At 40.5% G+C, this 13,990-nt stretch overlaps 1 protein-coding gene across 2 annotated transcripts in view; it reads right to left on the minus strand.

Moving 5' to 3' along the window:
- Positions 1–13,990, minus strand: part of mta1 (metastasis associated 1) — a 47,233-nt gene that overhangs the window by 11,566 nt on the left and 21,677 nt on the right. For both annotated transcript variants that reach the window (XM_065966431.1, XM_065966430.1), the window contains exons 4-7: positions 5,551–5,677; positions 3,100–3,163; positions 2,637–2,754; positions 353–455 (exon numbers count right to left, since the gene is read on the minus strand). In XM_065966431.1, coding sequence (XP_065822503.1) covers positions 353–455; positions 2,637–2,754; positions 3,100–3,163; positions 5,551–5,677 — 412 coding nt within the window. The remainder of the gene's footprint in view (positions 1–352; positions 456–2,636; positions 2,755–3,099; positions 3,164–5,550; positions 5,678–13,990) is intronic.

The raw sequence follows: 13,990 nt of genomic DNA on the forward strand, positions 1-13,990 counted from the left end.
CTGTGAGTCATCTGGACCCCAGAAGGGGAAAAAAAAGCTCAAATCTTCCTCAAGACTTCTAGAAATGGAAAGATAGAAACTCTAGATATAAATTAAATAACTATGGAGGTATGAGCTAGTTAGTTTAGCTTAGAATGAAGATTAAAAACTGGGGCAAACATCTCTTTGCTTTGTCCATACAAGCCTAAAAACAGATTTTCTGACCATTTCTTGTATTTATTTGTAGTTACTGTAGTAAGTTTCTTAGTTAACCATTTCTTACCCTGAAGATGCAAATTAAACAACGGGGACTCTAATGAATGTTTTCTATTTCTCATGGTTTGTATAGATTTGCACTTGTGTTGTGACTTACCGTGCGACCACTAAGAATTGGTCAATCTGTTTCTCCGTCAGTAAACTATTCGGGTCCCAGATCTTCTCCTCGAGTTTCTCCAGGTCTCGCTCATCATTCTCACCTACGTCGACAAAGAAAGCCCACAGACACAGACTCAGTTAATATTCAAGTCCTCCTTTGCTCCTTATTGACTACATGCATTAAAACTACATGGAAGAATCCGAAATCAAACTCGATTTGTCTTCCTGGTTTTTCCTTCCTGAACACAACTACCTCATGAGAAGCTCTAATGAATCCCAGAGATGAATAGCTGGGTGTCTGTCAAACTGCCAGCCTGCAAGAAACCAGCCAACCGGCCTGAGCTTCTAACACATGTAACAGAACTCCATTAACATGAGTTTAATTAGAGAGTTTAGAGTCCCATGGTGCCCTAATTGCAAACTCAGAGGTTTTCCCACCTGCTAAGAATAAAATGCTGGCAACATAATGAAACCCTTTAAACTGGCAGACAAACATACAACGTTTAAAAATAGTGAGTAACTGCACAAAATCCTGGCAGACCAAATATCTTTCACACTGATGATGATGCAAAATAGTTCTTGATTCTATGTTATTGGAAATGTGCACAGGTCCTCATACTACTGCTGTGGTACAATGTCCAAACTACATTAACAGGGTTAAATATTAACATACTGAGGTAAGCGTGAAAAACATACAGAATTAGGAGAAGCAGCTTGGAAATGACGCAACCATTGTTGTTTTGAACAGATGTGACAGCAAGAGTGCCAAGTGACCTCAGTAAACACAGAAACTACAGCCAGGCCAACAATATGGACTTACATTTCATAATAATAGATACTCATGCAGTGTATTGAGGTGTTTAAATTACTGCCTGTATGCAGTCGTACATGTTATCCAGAATAAGGAGGGAATAGGAGATTTTATTTCTGTAGAAGGAAATGGAATCAAAATGTGAACTTGGCAGTTGCCAATGAAGCAAGTTTCAGGTAAGCTTCAAACTCAGAACCCATCAGCGATCGTCTGAAGATTATATATGTCTCTGGGGGAAAGCAGCTAACTTCTCTGACATTCTAGTGAAGCCAAACCCTGCACACAAGATGATGATTATTCTGTGATATTTATGGTTTGGTCTCGTCTCTGTCTCACCCTGCCTTGGGTCTTGGTCTTGACTCGATCCCTAAATGTCTTGGTCTTATCTTGGTCTCGGAGCACTCTGGTCTCGGGTTTGTCTTGGTCTCGGTTAGTGTGGTCTTGCCTACAACACTAGCGGTTAGCGTCAAAGGACTTCCAGCCTTGACTTTCATTACTGTGCGCTGCATTGTTTACTGTCCAATTAGCCACTTAAGAAATTAGTTTTCAGTTTTAAAGCAAAACAAAGTTCACACCTCAAGATTAGCCTGCAAAGTAAGTTTATTCAATACACCCCCTTAAAGGACCGCCTGTTCATCTGTTTCTGGTGAGTCTTGGTTTAACTGTAAATAGTAAATTACACAGAGGCTTCACTCTGGCTCACTTCAGCTTCTGAAAATGTTAAGTGTGCTGAGTGGAGGTCAATCGGTGCATTCCAGGGAGTCAGAAAGTCTCAATGCTGATTGGCTTTTGTGACATAGTAAGTGTTAAAAATTGTGTTTTAAATTTGAGAACTGATTGCTTGCTGTCTGAAACGTGGTGGTCAATACTACTCCGAACTACAACTGTGATTTAAACAGAAAGCAGAGCACAACCTCGACTATATACGAACATCGACCTATAAATACTAGATTAGATTAGTAAACAAAGATAAGATATAATTCAAAGTTGTTCTTTTTCAAAGAACATCCTGCAAACAATTAAAAAAAAGATTCAATGAATCACACTGCTAAAACCTCCAGTATCCTTAAAGTTAAATCAATACTTCATATTTGGTAGATTTTTTTCTCTACTTCATGTTTATGTCATTACTCAGTTACATGAAATGCAACCAGAACCACTTCTCATCCAAATGGTTTTCACTCAATTTGTAAACCTTGTCAGAGTAACCACACTTAACTAAGCACACATCATGATGTACTTAAAATGAATTATGTTGTAAAAAAATAAAAATAAAAAAAACATCAGAAAATAATTTGTGGTTCTGGGCATGAAAGGATACTGAAAGTTCATGCAATGCTCCTGAGAATAGAATAATAATTCAAACAATAAAGACTGAGTAGTTCATTATGGTTCGGTCTGCCTTGTAAAAATGTTTCTCTGGAAAAAAAAAAACCATTACCCATTAACATTAGACTTAAGTATGACGTACCTTCATTCAGGAGGTCAGTGATGTCGGCCTGAAACTTGTTCCCGACTCGGATCTCCCCCTTATCAGCCAGCAGAGTCTTCTGCTGAGGGTCGTACACCAGCGAGTAGAAGAAGGCATCCTGGGAAATAAAGAAAAGACAGGAAGGCGTGAGGATGGGAATGAAAGAAACAGGAAGCGAGGAGAGAGAGAGAGAGAGAGAGTGTATCCGCGTCTGCATGTATACACACACACACACGTGTATGTGTGTGTGAGCGTGTACTTTCCCCTCTGCTAGTCTCTCGTCTCCTCATTACTGTATGTGAAAAGAACATTCTGGGTCAACACGTTGAATTATTCATCTGGAAACAAGAATCTCTTAACTCGTAAGTCTTCCACACACACTCGTTCTGAGATAATCCTGAAATCTAACGCACCTAGTCACAGTCAAGAAGACCCCGTCGTGTTCTTAGGCTGGTGTACGTACCTCTCTGTCCAGGTACGACTTCAGGGCTTCTGTCTCGTTCAGCAGCGTCACGCAGCACTTCCCCCTGGAGTCCAGCGAGGATTTCGACGAAGAGGGAGTGAGGAAGGAGCGGGGAAAAGGAAAAGGGTGAAGGAGTCATAACCAAAAGTTAAAGATCGAAAGACAGGACGGAGACGATAAGGAGGAGGGAGAAGAGCAAATAGTTAACAAGAGAAACACAGAACAACCAACAAGACTTGAAGTCCAGGGGAAAGCACGTTACATAAGTACCAGATGAAGGCCGCTACAATTCTCCAAGCTGTCTCAGAAACTACTTTGATGTAGGATGCATCTCAGAATCTGCAACTACAATATTGATTTGGCTCCAGCTGGCATAGCCTGTTATTTGTTGAATCACGGTTCAGCGTGTTGACACTCATCCTCTTCCCATGCTACCGTCTGAATTCAAATTATTTACCAGATAATTAGACAAACCTCTCCCCGCCTGAAGCAGACACAATTTGGCCGTCTTTTAAAACTCAAACACTGGTGTAACCTTGCTCAGTCAGAAATCATAATAACGTCTACATTCTCGCTCGGAAAAAAAAATTGAGTGTTTTTTTTTTAATTTGTGCAGAAACCAGTTTGCAATTCCTGCCTCTCTGTAGAAATGTCAAAGTAATAATATGGTAGTGATTAGACAGGTTGTCTGGAGATTACTGATTTAGCAAAGGTAAATGATATCCTATATGTAGAATCAAGCATTGTGTTGGCATTTAGCGTTCAACGTGCGCACGGCATATGACAGGATTCTTTTAGTTTGTTTGGCTCGACAGACAGCAGACGGTTTACAAGCAGCAGATACTGGGAGTGAAGAAATCAATTCATGATCACATCTCAATCATCCTCCAAAAACAAGTCTGAGGATGACTGCAGCTTTTACAACCATGAGTGCTGAACTGAGAGAATAACGGATTTGCCTCTTTTTTTTTTTTTTTTTTTAAACTTTAGACAGCCTTTAAAATAAGTAAGTCATGATTTAAAACAGAAACAATGTGTTGAAGTAGACAAACAGCTGAATTAGAGCTCCATGTAAAGCATTGACAAATAGTACTTTGCCTTCACTTTGAGGTAGGCAGTCATCATTCAGGGCATTTTAATGGCTAAAGATAATAATACTTACATTCCCTCAAATTTACAACACAATACATACTTTGAATAAACTCAATCAGGCAAACTGAGTAAACATGTTCCAAGAATGCTCCTAGGTAAAAATGAGAAAATCCCACAGATCTAAATCAATATTTAGAATCAAGCCACATGTGTAAATCAACTGGGAAAAAATGCAATCTAATATCAAATTTGGATGATTATCATATTGAGGATAGTGGAGACAATGCAGCATGTAATCAAGCAGAACAATATCTAAAGCCGTTTTCACACATGCACTCCTGAAAATATCCAGATCATTTCAGGAGGACTGCTCCGGAGAGCTGGATGTTCACATATGCTCCTCACAGCGGGAGACTACCCCTGTAAGATGGGGGGGGGGGGGTCTCCCGAACCGGGCGCAAAAAAAATAAGAAGACTAGGAAGTAGCGGACGGACCAACAGAGTTCGCTGTACGATGCTATAATGAGAATATTTGTCTTTATATCAATGTAACACGGAGAACAACACACTGACAAACAGAAAACATTATGAAGCTGTTTAGTTATGTGCGTGGATATCGTAGCGGCCGTGGGCAGACAGTCAATGAACTGACTCCAGTCACAGTATATGAACGTGACTCCCCTCTTTCCCCTCCCATTGGCTCGAGGTGAAAAACCGATAAAACAAGTGGTGTTTGTGAAAGGTCAAATTAAAGTGAAAATGTTGCCGTCACCATAGTGAGCTATGAGAGCAACATTATCACTGTTTGAAGACTTTCAAAGAGAAGACGACAAACGCTTTTACAAATTATTGTTGGTGAATTGTCCCTGATTTCAAAATTCTCAATCCCGGCCTCAGTGAGGTGTTATAAGAGGAGCTACTGTACAGACTGCAACGCCTCAAATTCCTCAACAAGATGACACACTTTTCTGTGTGTGAGGAAAGCTCCTTACAAGGCAGCCAGCATGAAATGACATTGCAGTAGATTTGTTATTGACTTACTTCTTTATTAAAAACAATGTGTTAGTTTGGCTGCACTGTGAACACATTCACCAGCTGCTCGTCTGCTGATTTACTGAGAAAATTGCTGCAATATCAAAACAAAAGTGATGCTAAAATTGTGAACGCACAGAAAGTATTTTTACATTTCAGTATGATGATAATTATGCTGCCCCTTCTTAAATCATACTTTTTTTAATCAGAGATCCTTTCTTTACTTGGATTTTAATTCCATTGCATTTTGAATGAAGTGAATATATGAAAAAACTGAAAATGCTCATGAATTGGTATGAGACACATGGATGATGTACGGTAGTATACCTGATGTGTGTGGCAGGTAAAGACTCCAGTTGTCGGGACAGGAAGAGCTCTCTGTGCCTGAGCTGGTGTTTCTGTTTCTCAGGGAGGTCTGCCATCTCTGGATTCTCCATCTCCTCCTCCAGCTCTCCTGGGGGCAAGGGGAGGTAAAAAACGAAGGGCAAAGGTCAAATATACACACATCAGACGAGGTGGAACAATGACGTCCTCAGGGAACACAGGGGTGTGTGGGGGGAATTTCGAATACATCGGCTGCATCCAAAAACAGTCTCAGGTGCACAGCGAGCGAGTATACAGCACAAGAATGAGTACTTGATGAGTCGGAACAATGGCGTCCCACAGGACATTAGTTCATACAAATGCAGTTTTTCTTTTTTTATATTTTACATAAAATCTCAATGAAGATGTCGACACGAGAACTGAAATATTAATAAAATATTATCACTATGACGTTTTCTGTTTCACTTTTTGGTTTTCTACCACAACGTTGATATCACAGTTTCTCCCACTCTCCATCATTTCAATGACAAACAAATGTCTTTCAACAGATATCATAACGCTCTTGTATTTCTTGCGTGAAAACTTTTTAAGAACATGGGTGGGGTGTTAAAAAAAAAAAAAAAAAAAGCAATCCAAGGAAAACAGGAAAATGGCAAATCTGTGACTTCTAGGGCTGTGATCAGAAAATCGATATGGCCAAAACCATCATGTGCTGAAAAATACATTTTAATTAAGATTTATTTATTTTTTCCCACTGTACGCCCAATGAAACCAATTTGCCTCACAAGTAAAAAAAAAAGTTAGTAGACAGAAACTTCAATTGGTCAAATAAAATACATCATTTGTGTTCTGCTCGGTATCTCTCAGATGAGTAGGTGAGCATTAGCATTAGTGATGCATTCCGGTTTTTAATTGTTGATCGAGCTCATTTGGTTTCACAGCAGACTCATCAGCTTCAGTGTTGTGTTTCAGAGAGCTATGGCATGATTGATTTTATTATCATAACCAAGGAGGGGCTGTCGGAAAGGATTTCAGTTTTCTTTTTTGCAGAACTCGTTGGAAGGAATGCGCAGAGTTAGAACCAATTAAATGTTGGACCTGATACAGCTCACAAACATGCAGTAATATTGACTAAACAGTAATACGAGTGTCTTATTAATAGCAAATACTTCACACAAACATGGACATGGACATTTTTTCCTTGTAAAGATAAACTTTTTTGTAGCAATTATTTTTGATGACAGGCTGCAATGTTTATCATATTTTGATTATCTGTTAATATCCATGCAGTTTTTAAATTAATATTGATGTTTTGTTTTCTCTGTTTGTTCTATTTTTTCTAACTTGTGAGCTTTGGGACACTCCTGAATTTCCCCCAGGGGATGAATAAAGTATTTATCTATCTAGCTATTTCATTTCAGTCTAAACACTTGAATGATTTGATGCTGTTTTCTGCCAGGAGGTTATTTTAGGCCTTTTGTATTTCATTCGTCAGCGGGGAACCATACAAATATGATTGAGCAAATAACTGGTGAAAGGGTTTAGAAGGGACCAAGAGCTGGATGTGGATTGCATTCCAACATAGGAATCTATGACCAGCTCAGAATATTATTCACAAACAAGCAAAACGTTATCAAATCATACTCATGAAGAATTTATTTTCTACTTATTAACTTTTTTTTGTCATGACCGTTTTTTATTTACTTCCTCTTTGATGAAGATGGTTCAGTCCAAGCATTTAAATGTTTCCTACAAATATTCAGAATAATTGATTTTTACTTTTAACAAATGTGTGTTTGGAAAATAAAAAACAACAAATGAAGACGTGCATACTGAATAAACCGCTGAGATGCAGCATAGCTGTATTTTGACATTTCTCTTTAAGTTTTGAAAATGTCCAGACACATCAGGGTTTCACTTGCAGATTGGCATTTTATAGAAGACTGGACTATTTTGTATTTTACGAGCTCTATATGGCACACACTAAAACAGACCAAGTCAAGGAAGGAAACAAGAATCAGAAATCACAGGGAGATAAACAGTCCTCCAGCAGCAGAGCAGAAATAAACAGACAGAGTGACTGTTGAAGGCCCATCAGCCCCATTTGAGCCGATCATGTGTCTGCGTCATTCTGCAAGAATAGATTGAGCTGCTGCTGGTAGAAACATCTCCTCTGCACAAGCCCTTCCTCATATGTGGATGAGGAGGGTGGAGGGAATGAAGGAGAGAGAGGAGGTGAGATGGACAGGAAAAGAGATAAAACGGAGGGACAGATAAAATAGGCGAGACGATCACAGAGGGACAAAGTGTGACGAGAGTGATAAAGAGCGAAGGGAGCAAAAGATGAAGAGAGAGAGAGACATGAGGACGCGGCGATAAAGAGAGGGAGAGAGGAGGAAGGGGAGCAATAGAGAAATCAACCGGGAGAGAGAGAGACAGAGAGAGGAAGAGGAGAAGAAGGGAAGGGAGGAGAGAGAGAGAGAGAGAGAGAGAGAAAGAGAGCAGTCAGTACGTGCTCCAATTCATTTGGAGTTTCATTAGAGGAAGCGAGACAGAAAGAGGGAGACGGGGAGCAGAACAAAAGCAATCAAGGGATTTTCAGGAGAAGAGATGTGTGGCCAAAATCAATAAGTACTCCTTCACTCCCTCACTCTGCCGGGCACTCAGCACCCAGCAGACACAAACACACACACACACACACACACACACACACACACGCACACACACACACGCACAGCATGAGCCTCACTCCATCTTCTGCCATGTAAAAGCAGCCCAATATGGTCGAGATTATTAATAAAAGGAATAATAACAAGATGAAATGGGACAGGAAATAAGGTGGAGAGTTGTGGGAAGGTGAGACGCAGATATTAACTGTGTGTTTGAAAGGTGTCCAAAGTGTTACACGACTGAAAACGCGTGTTAAATATTACATTCTGTGCATGCACACGTGTTTTACATTTCACTTCCCATATTTACAGTTCGTTCCAGCGGTCGTCCAGCCAGACGGCTCATAATGATCGTCATGTCTTCTCTACAAGGCTCTGCATTCGCGTGTGAATCTATAATGCTGCAAAATTGAATCAAATGTAAAATGCAAAAGTTGTGTTTATTAATTACTGGTAAAAACTTTCACTTTCTGTGGATGTTTTTTAAGTGCCCCAGGCGAGGCTCACTGCGAGATAAGAGTTGGTCAAAGAGCTGACCCCTGAAAGTCGACAAATTGAATCAATAGTGGAGAAGAGCCGGGGCCGACTTGTATTTTGTCAATTAATTTCAATCTCACTCTGCAAAAACTGTAGACTTTACAAGCCAAATTTAAAAATGTCCTGAAGTGTTAGATTTTTTTATTTTTATATGTATCCCCTACAGAAGCATCCTTCTCTGCAACACAAACACACCCTAAATACCAGGCGCTGCTGTAGCTCAGCTGGTAGAGCCGGCCTCCCGTGTTCAGAGGCTAAAGACATTGTTGCAATGGTTGCAAGTTTGACTTTCAGTCCTGACGCAGTTTGCTGCATGTCTTGGCCAACTCTCTCCCCCACTATTCCTGTCTCTCTCTTTTTTTTTTTTTTTTAACCATGTACTTGACCCATTGAGATCAAGGTCTCTTTCACAAAGGTGACCTGGCTATGAGGGCAGTAGCACACGTCATCTCTCTCTACCTGCCCTGTCAAAAAAAAAAGGCTAAAAAAAAAAGGCCAAAATAATAATAAAAAAGAAAAGGAAAGACCTCTAAATGAATCAGAGTGTCTCAGACGTTTATGGATGAGGCTTAGGGTGCTGTGCGCTGAAGGGTGGCAAATTTCAGATTTTAACCTAGTTTGCTCCTTTCATAACTTTAGATTTAGACCTCCATTAATTTACAAATATTTCATATGGTTAAATTATAAAGTTAAAACAACAATGCCCTAAGTTTAAACAGTGTGTATGCTGAATATGTTTAATGTCAGACTGACAGCGACATTAGTAATGACAGAAGTATATTAAGAGAGTATGAATGTTGAGCTTGATAGAAACAAATAAAACAAACTGAGGATGCTGCCTTCATATTGAACAGAAAACACCTTCTCTGAACCAGGGTTTTTAATAGTGTTGTAGTCAAGACCACACTAACAGAGACCAAGACATATCCGAGACCGAGAGTGTGCTGAGTCCAAGACATTTACCGTAGGTATCGAGACTGAGTCAAGACCAAGACCAAAGCAGGACGAGACTAAGTCAAGTAGACCACGACCTTAAATAACACCAAAAAAAAAATATCACTCACCAATTCTGAGACCGAGTAAAAATCCTTTAGTTTCCGAGACGAGACCTTCAAAAATTGATCTTGAGACCCAGACTTATTTCAAGTACTAAAACACTCGTTTTTAAAGACCAACTTTTGAGAGCAGATCAGTTTGAATCATTAAATAAAAGAAAACTAACTTCAAGAAAAATACATTGAAACCAATTTGAAGCTTGTTTTTTTTTTTTTTAACAGAGATAGAGGAGCTCCTGAAAAAATTGACGGCCTATGTCTGAACGCTGCTTGGCACATTGTCGAGCAACACTGGTGAATTTAACGCCTTTAAGAGACATCCTTTATCAGAGATTTTACAAGAAATGAGACAATCGAGATAATGGGATTTCTTGTAAACAAGCAGGCAGTGTTGTTGTCCGTGGATACCTCTTTACCCTCCCGACATTTATAGCTAAGTAAGTCCAATATTAGGTTTCATAAAACTGTTATAAGTGGTCTATATATAAGCAGTGCACACAGTTTGTTTCCTGATGTAAAACAATGCAGGAAATGTGCAATACTCAGAGCAAGCCCAGAAAATATATATGAACCTCTGGATGTGCAGAAGGAGGCACTCCTGCATTAAATAAGACATATGTAGACATGATAAAGTGTTTGAAGAGCAAGAATGGAGTCAAAGAGTTTTGATTCTCTTCTGTGTAGCAGGGAAAAAAAATGAATATTGTTTGTTCTCTCCACCCTGCATGTACAAAATCTTTGCGTGTGTTTTCTATCTTTTGAAAGTGAACCTTTCAGTTTTTTGTTGAGGTTTTCTTTGCACAAATTGAGGCGAGATGCATTAAAGGTGTTGTGTCTGACTTTAGGTTATTTATAAATAGACTTGACTCAGCTCCAACCTGAGTCTATGTGGGGATGTGTGCTCGTGTGCACATGTGTTGCTCTGCACCTGTGTGCACATATCCATGGATTTGCACACACAGCAGCCTGGTTCTGTGGGCAGTCCATCAGAGGGGCCGGCCCCCTTCAAGCTGCCCCCCTGGCTGTGCGACCTCGAGTAGCAACTCAACTCCCCAACCTCAGTCCTCCTCCTTCTCCTTCTCCTCCTTCGAGCCAATCTTCTGGCAGCGCACCCGCACCATACTCTCTACAAATTGCCTCTCCATCTCACCTGTCGCAGCCAATTATCAATTATTGATGAATGGGTCGCCTTACCGGACTGAGAGACCGCGAGGGGAGGGAGAGGAGAGAGGAGAGGAGAGATCGGCCTGAGGGCGAGAGGAGGGGGTGAGGAGAGCACAGCAGAGGGTTATTACCTTAACAAACTGACTACACCTCTATGACAAGGAGTGTGTTTAGGCGCTGGTGGAAGGAGACGGCTATAAAGTGCGTCCAAAAACACGACAAAGGAAAATATCTGTCAGCTTGTTTTAGCTGCTAAACTGTGGAGATGTTTCAATATAAAATCAGTACTGTGATGTCAGATGACATCATCTCAAAAGACTGCTTTTGGCAATGTTACATGCACTGAATTTACCTTAACGTCCTGTCAATTACGAACACTTTGCCCCCACTTTTGTAAATACTAAAATGTATCGAAGTAACAATAGTCATATCAGAAACATCATCACATTATCAAGTTTGAGATTTATGTTTGGTCTATGCTGGCCAGATGACATGTCTGCATGTTTAAAGAAATGTCAGCTCCATTTTAGTGTCATTCATACTGAGTGCAAGGGTGGACTTTTTTTTTTCCATCTGCAGCAAATTCCAAACTAACCCAAGAACACGAGCAGCACAGTCATGAGAAAACAAAACACTACAACTACAACTACAACAATAACAACAACAACATAGCCCTGTAATGCTGATCATGTTTAGTGTGTTTTTCTATGTTGTCAACGTGACAAATAAGGATCTGGTCTCCTGAAGTGCTCAAAGGAGTGAACAGAGTAGGGCTAGATGACATCGGTGCTTAATATTCTCCTGATGTTTTTTTTTTTTTTTTTTAAAGATATGAAGTGATTGCATTATTCTTTAAGATTAGTTAAGTTAAAAAAAAATCCTGCTAATGACCCTGGCCTGATGAAATCAGACTGTTTTCTTGTGTAGTTTGTAAACATGCACTGCAGTACTCTCTTTTTGTCACAGTAAGGTCAACAAGGAGCAATGATAACATAGTTTTAAGGTTAAAAAAAAAAAAAAAAGAAGACGAAAGAATCAGTGTCTCTGACGTTCTTCAACTGACACAGCATGTCAGGAGCTGCGTGCTGAGCTGCCTCCAACATTAGCTCAGCTTGTTTCTAGGAACTCAGTTTGTTTTGGGATTAGGATTCCTTCAGGGTGAAGGGGTCACAGGCTTTCTGCCATGAGCCAAATGACCTGCAGAGGTCTCCTCTACTTCAAAACAAACAGACCCGGAACTTGAAATTAGTGTGAAGAATGTGAATTTTAGGTAAGTAACAGTAACCGTCTGTTGATTTCAGGGAACAAAGAATATCCGGAGACTGCAGTCTGAGTTGTCATTAACTTCCTTTTACAGTACTTGAGGTCATTTGGCCTTTCTTCCTCTTTCACAGAAGCCATGATGGATAATAGTGTATGCAGATAAAGAGATTGTTAGCTTTATTTCTGTGTTCTATGCAAACAACAACATCTTAAGCATAATTCCCCTTCTTACCTGACAAACATCACAATAAATGACACTGCATTAGCCCCTTTTAAGACTGCGATTGCAAAACAGCGACGTAACCAAGCTCAGCGTTTGCACATTCATATTGATTCCCTAACCACGGAATATTGATGTCCCAGTCTGTGATATCACACTGTACCCTGATAGGTGTAACATAATGTGTCAAGAAACAGCGGGGGGTCCACACACACTCACACAGCACAGTTCTCCTCAGCTGGCTCCGCTGTCTTTCTGTGATCCCGTCACGCCCCTGTGATGCCTTCGATGGCGGCACAGAGGTGGGACGACTTGGTCTCTCCATTACATCTTTGTTGACAAAGAGGGTTAAATATTGAGCTTTGAACAGGCAATATGAATAGGGCTATTAAAACTAATTGGATTAATAAGCTGCCTTCTGTTGTTACCAACAACGTGAATTCTTGGTGTGTAGGAGCAAAACTGTGTCAACACTAAGCGAGGAAGTGGCCTTTACTTACTGCTGATAACACTCGTTTATGAAGCTCTGCAGGCCGCAATGCAAAAATACATCCTCAACAAATGGATCAAATCCTGTAGAGATGGGTCATAAAGCATCCAGAAAGGGCTTAGAAGAGAAGTTTATGACCCATTTATGAGCCAAAACATGACGCTACAATACACTTCACTTCCTAACCCACGACCAGTTTAACTCTTATTATTATACTGGTTATACTTAAGTGCACCACCGAACTGGCAACATTGCTGCCTATTGTTTATTAGAGCTCGGAGCTCAAAAATAGAAAAAGGTTTGAGTCATGGCAAATTCAAACGTCTGAAGGGAGGGGCCGGGGAGGTAGTATGCCAAGTCCGCCACAGAAGCTGACCACTCAGGGGGCTGCTCGACTCACAGGGGAGGGGCTAATGCTGGAGTTTGAGGCCCCATTGAGGGAGTGCTCAGAATCTCTGCAAGCAAAATATTTGATCAATGACTCACAGCAGACGCACATTAAGACACAAGGGCTCTCACACACACACGCACACACACTTGCCTTCCATTCTCCGTTAATCCAAAATGAAACCGAATCAAACACACACCCCCTTCAGACATCTCCCGTGACAGGACCCAGGGCTAAAAAAGTGAAGTTCACCAGGAGAATATAAGACGTCGAAAATAAAACCAGAACACTCAAACACTGAGAAAAAGACACATGCAGTGCGGCTGCAGCGACACACGGGATACAGCCCACACTCATGCGGTGCACAGCCAGTCCCTGGCATGTTGGAAATATCTGGAAGCCCCCGTACCCAGGCTGCAGCTGGCGGAGCTCATTCAAAACTCAACAGGCCTGTATAGGTACAGCCCAGCGTGCAAACATTACTTCACTGAATTATGTCCATGGACGGCTACAGCTATCATATGGTTAGAATTTTAGTATTATCTGCATGTGTTGAAACAAAAGAACAACAAATCAGAGGTCCGGTTTCTAAACAGCTTGAGCTGTAACATTAAAAAAAATCTAACAGCAGCATGTGCAGGTTTAAAAATAATCACA

The sequence above is a fragment of the Labrus bergylta genome, chromosome 18 (assembly GCF_963930695.1).
Source record: "Labrus bergylta chromosome 18, fLabBer1.1, whole genome shotgun sequence".
In the NCBI taxonomy this organism is placed as follows: Eukaryota; Metazoa; Chordata; class Actinopteri; order Labriformes; family Labridae; genus Labrus; species Labrus bergylta.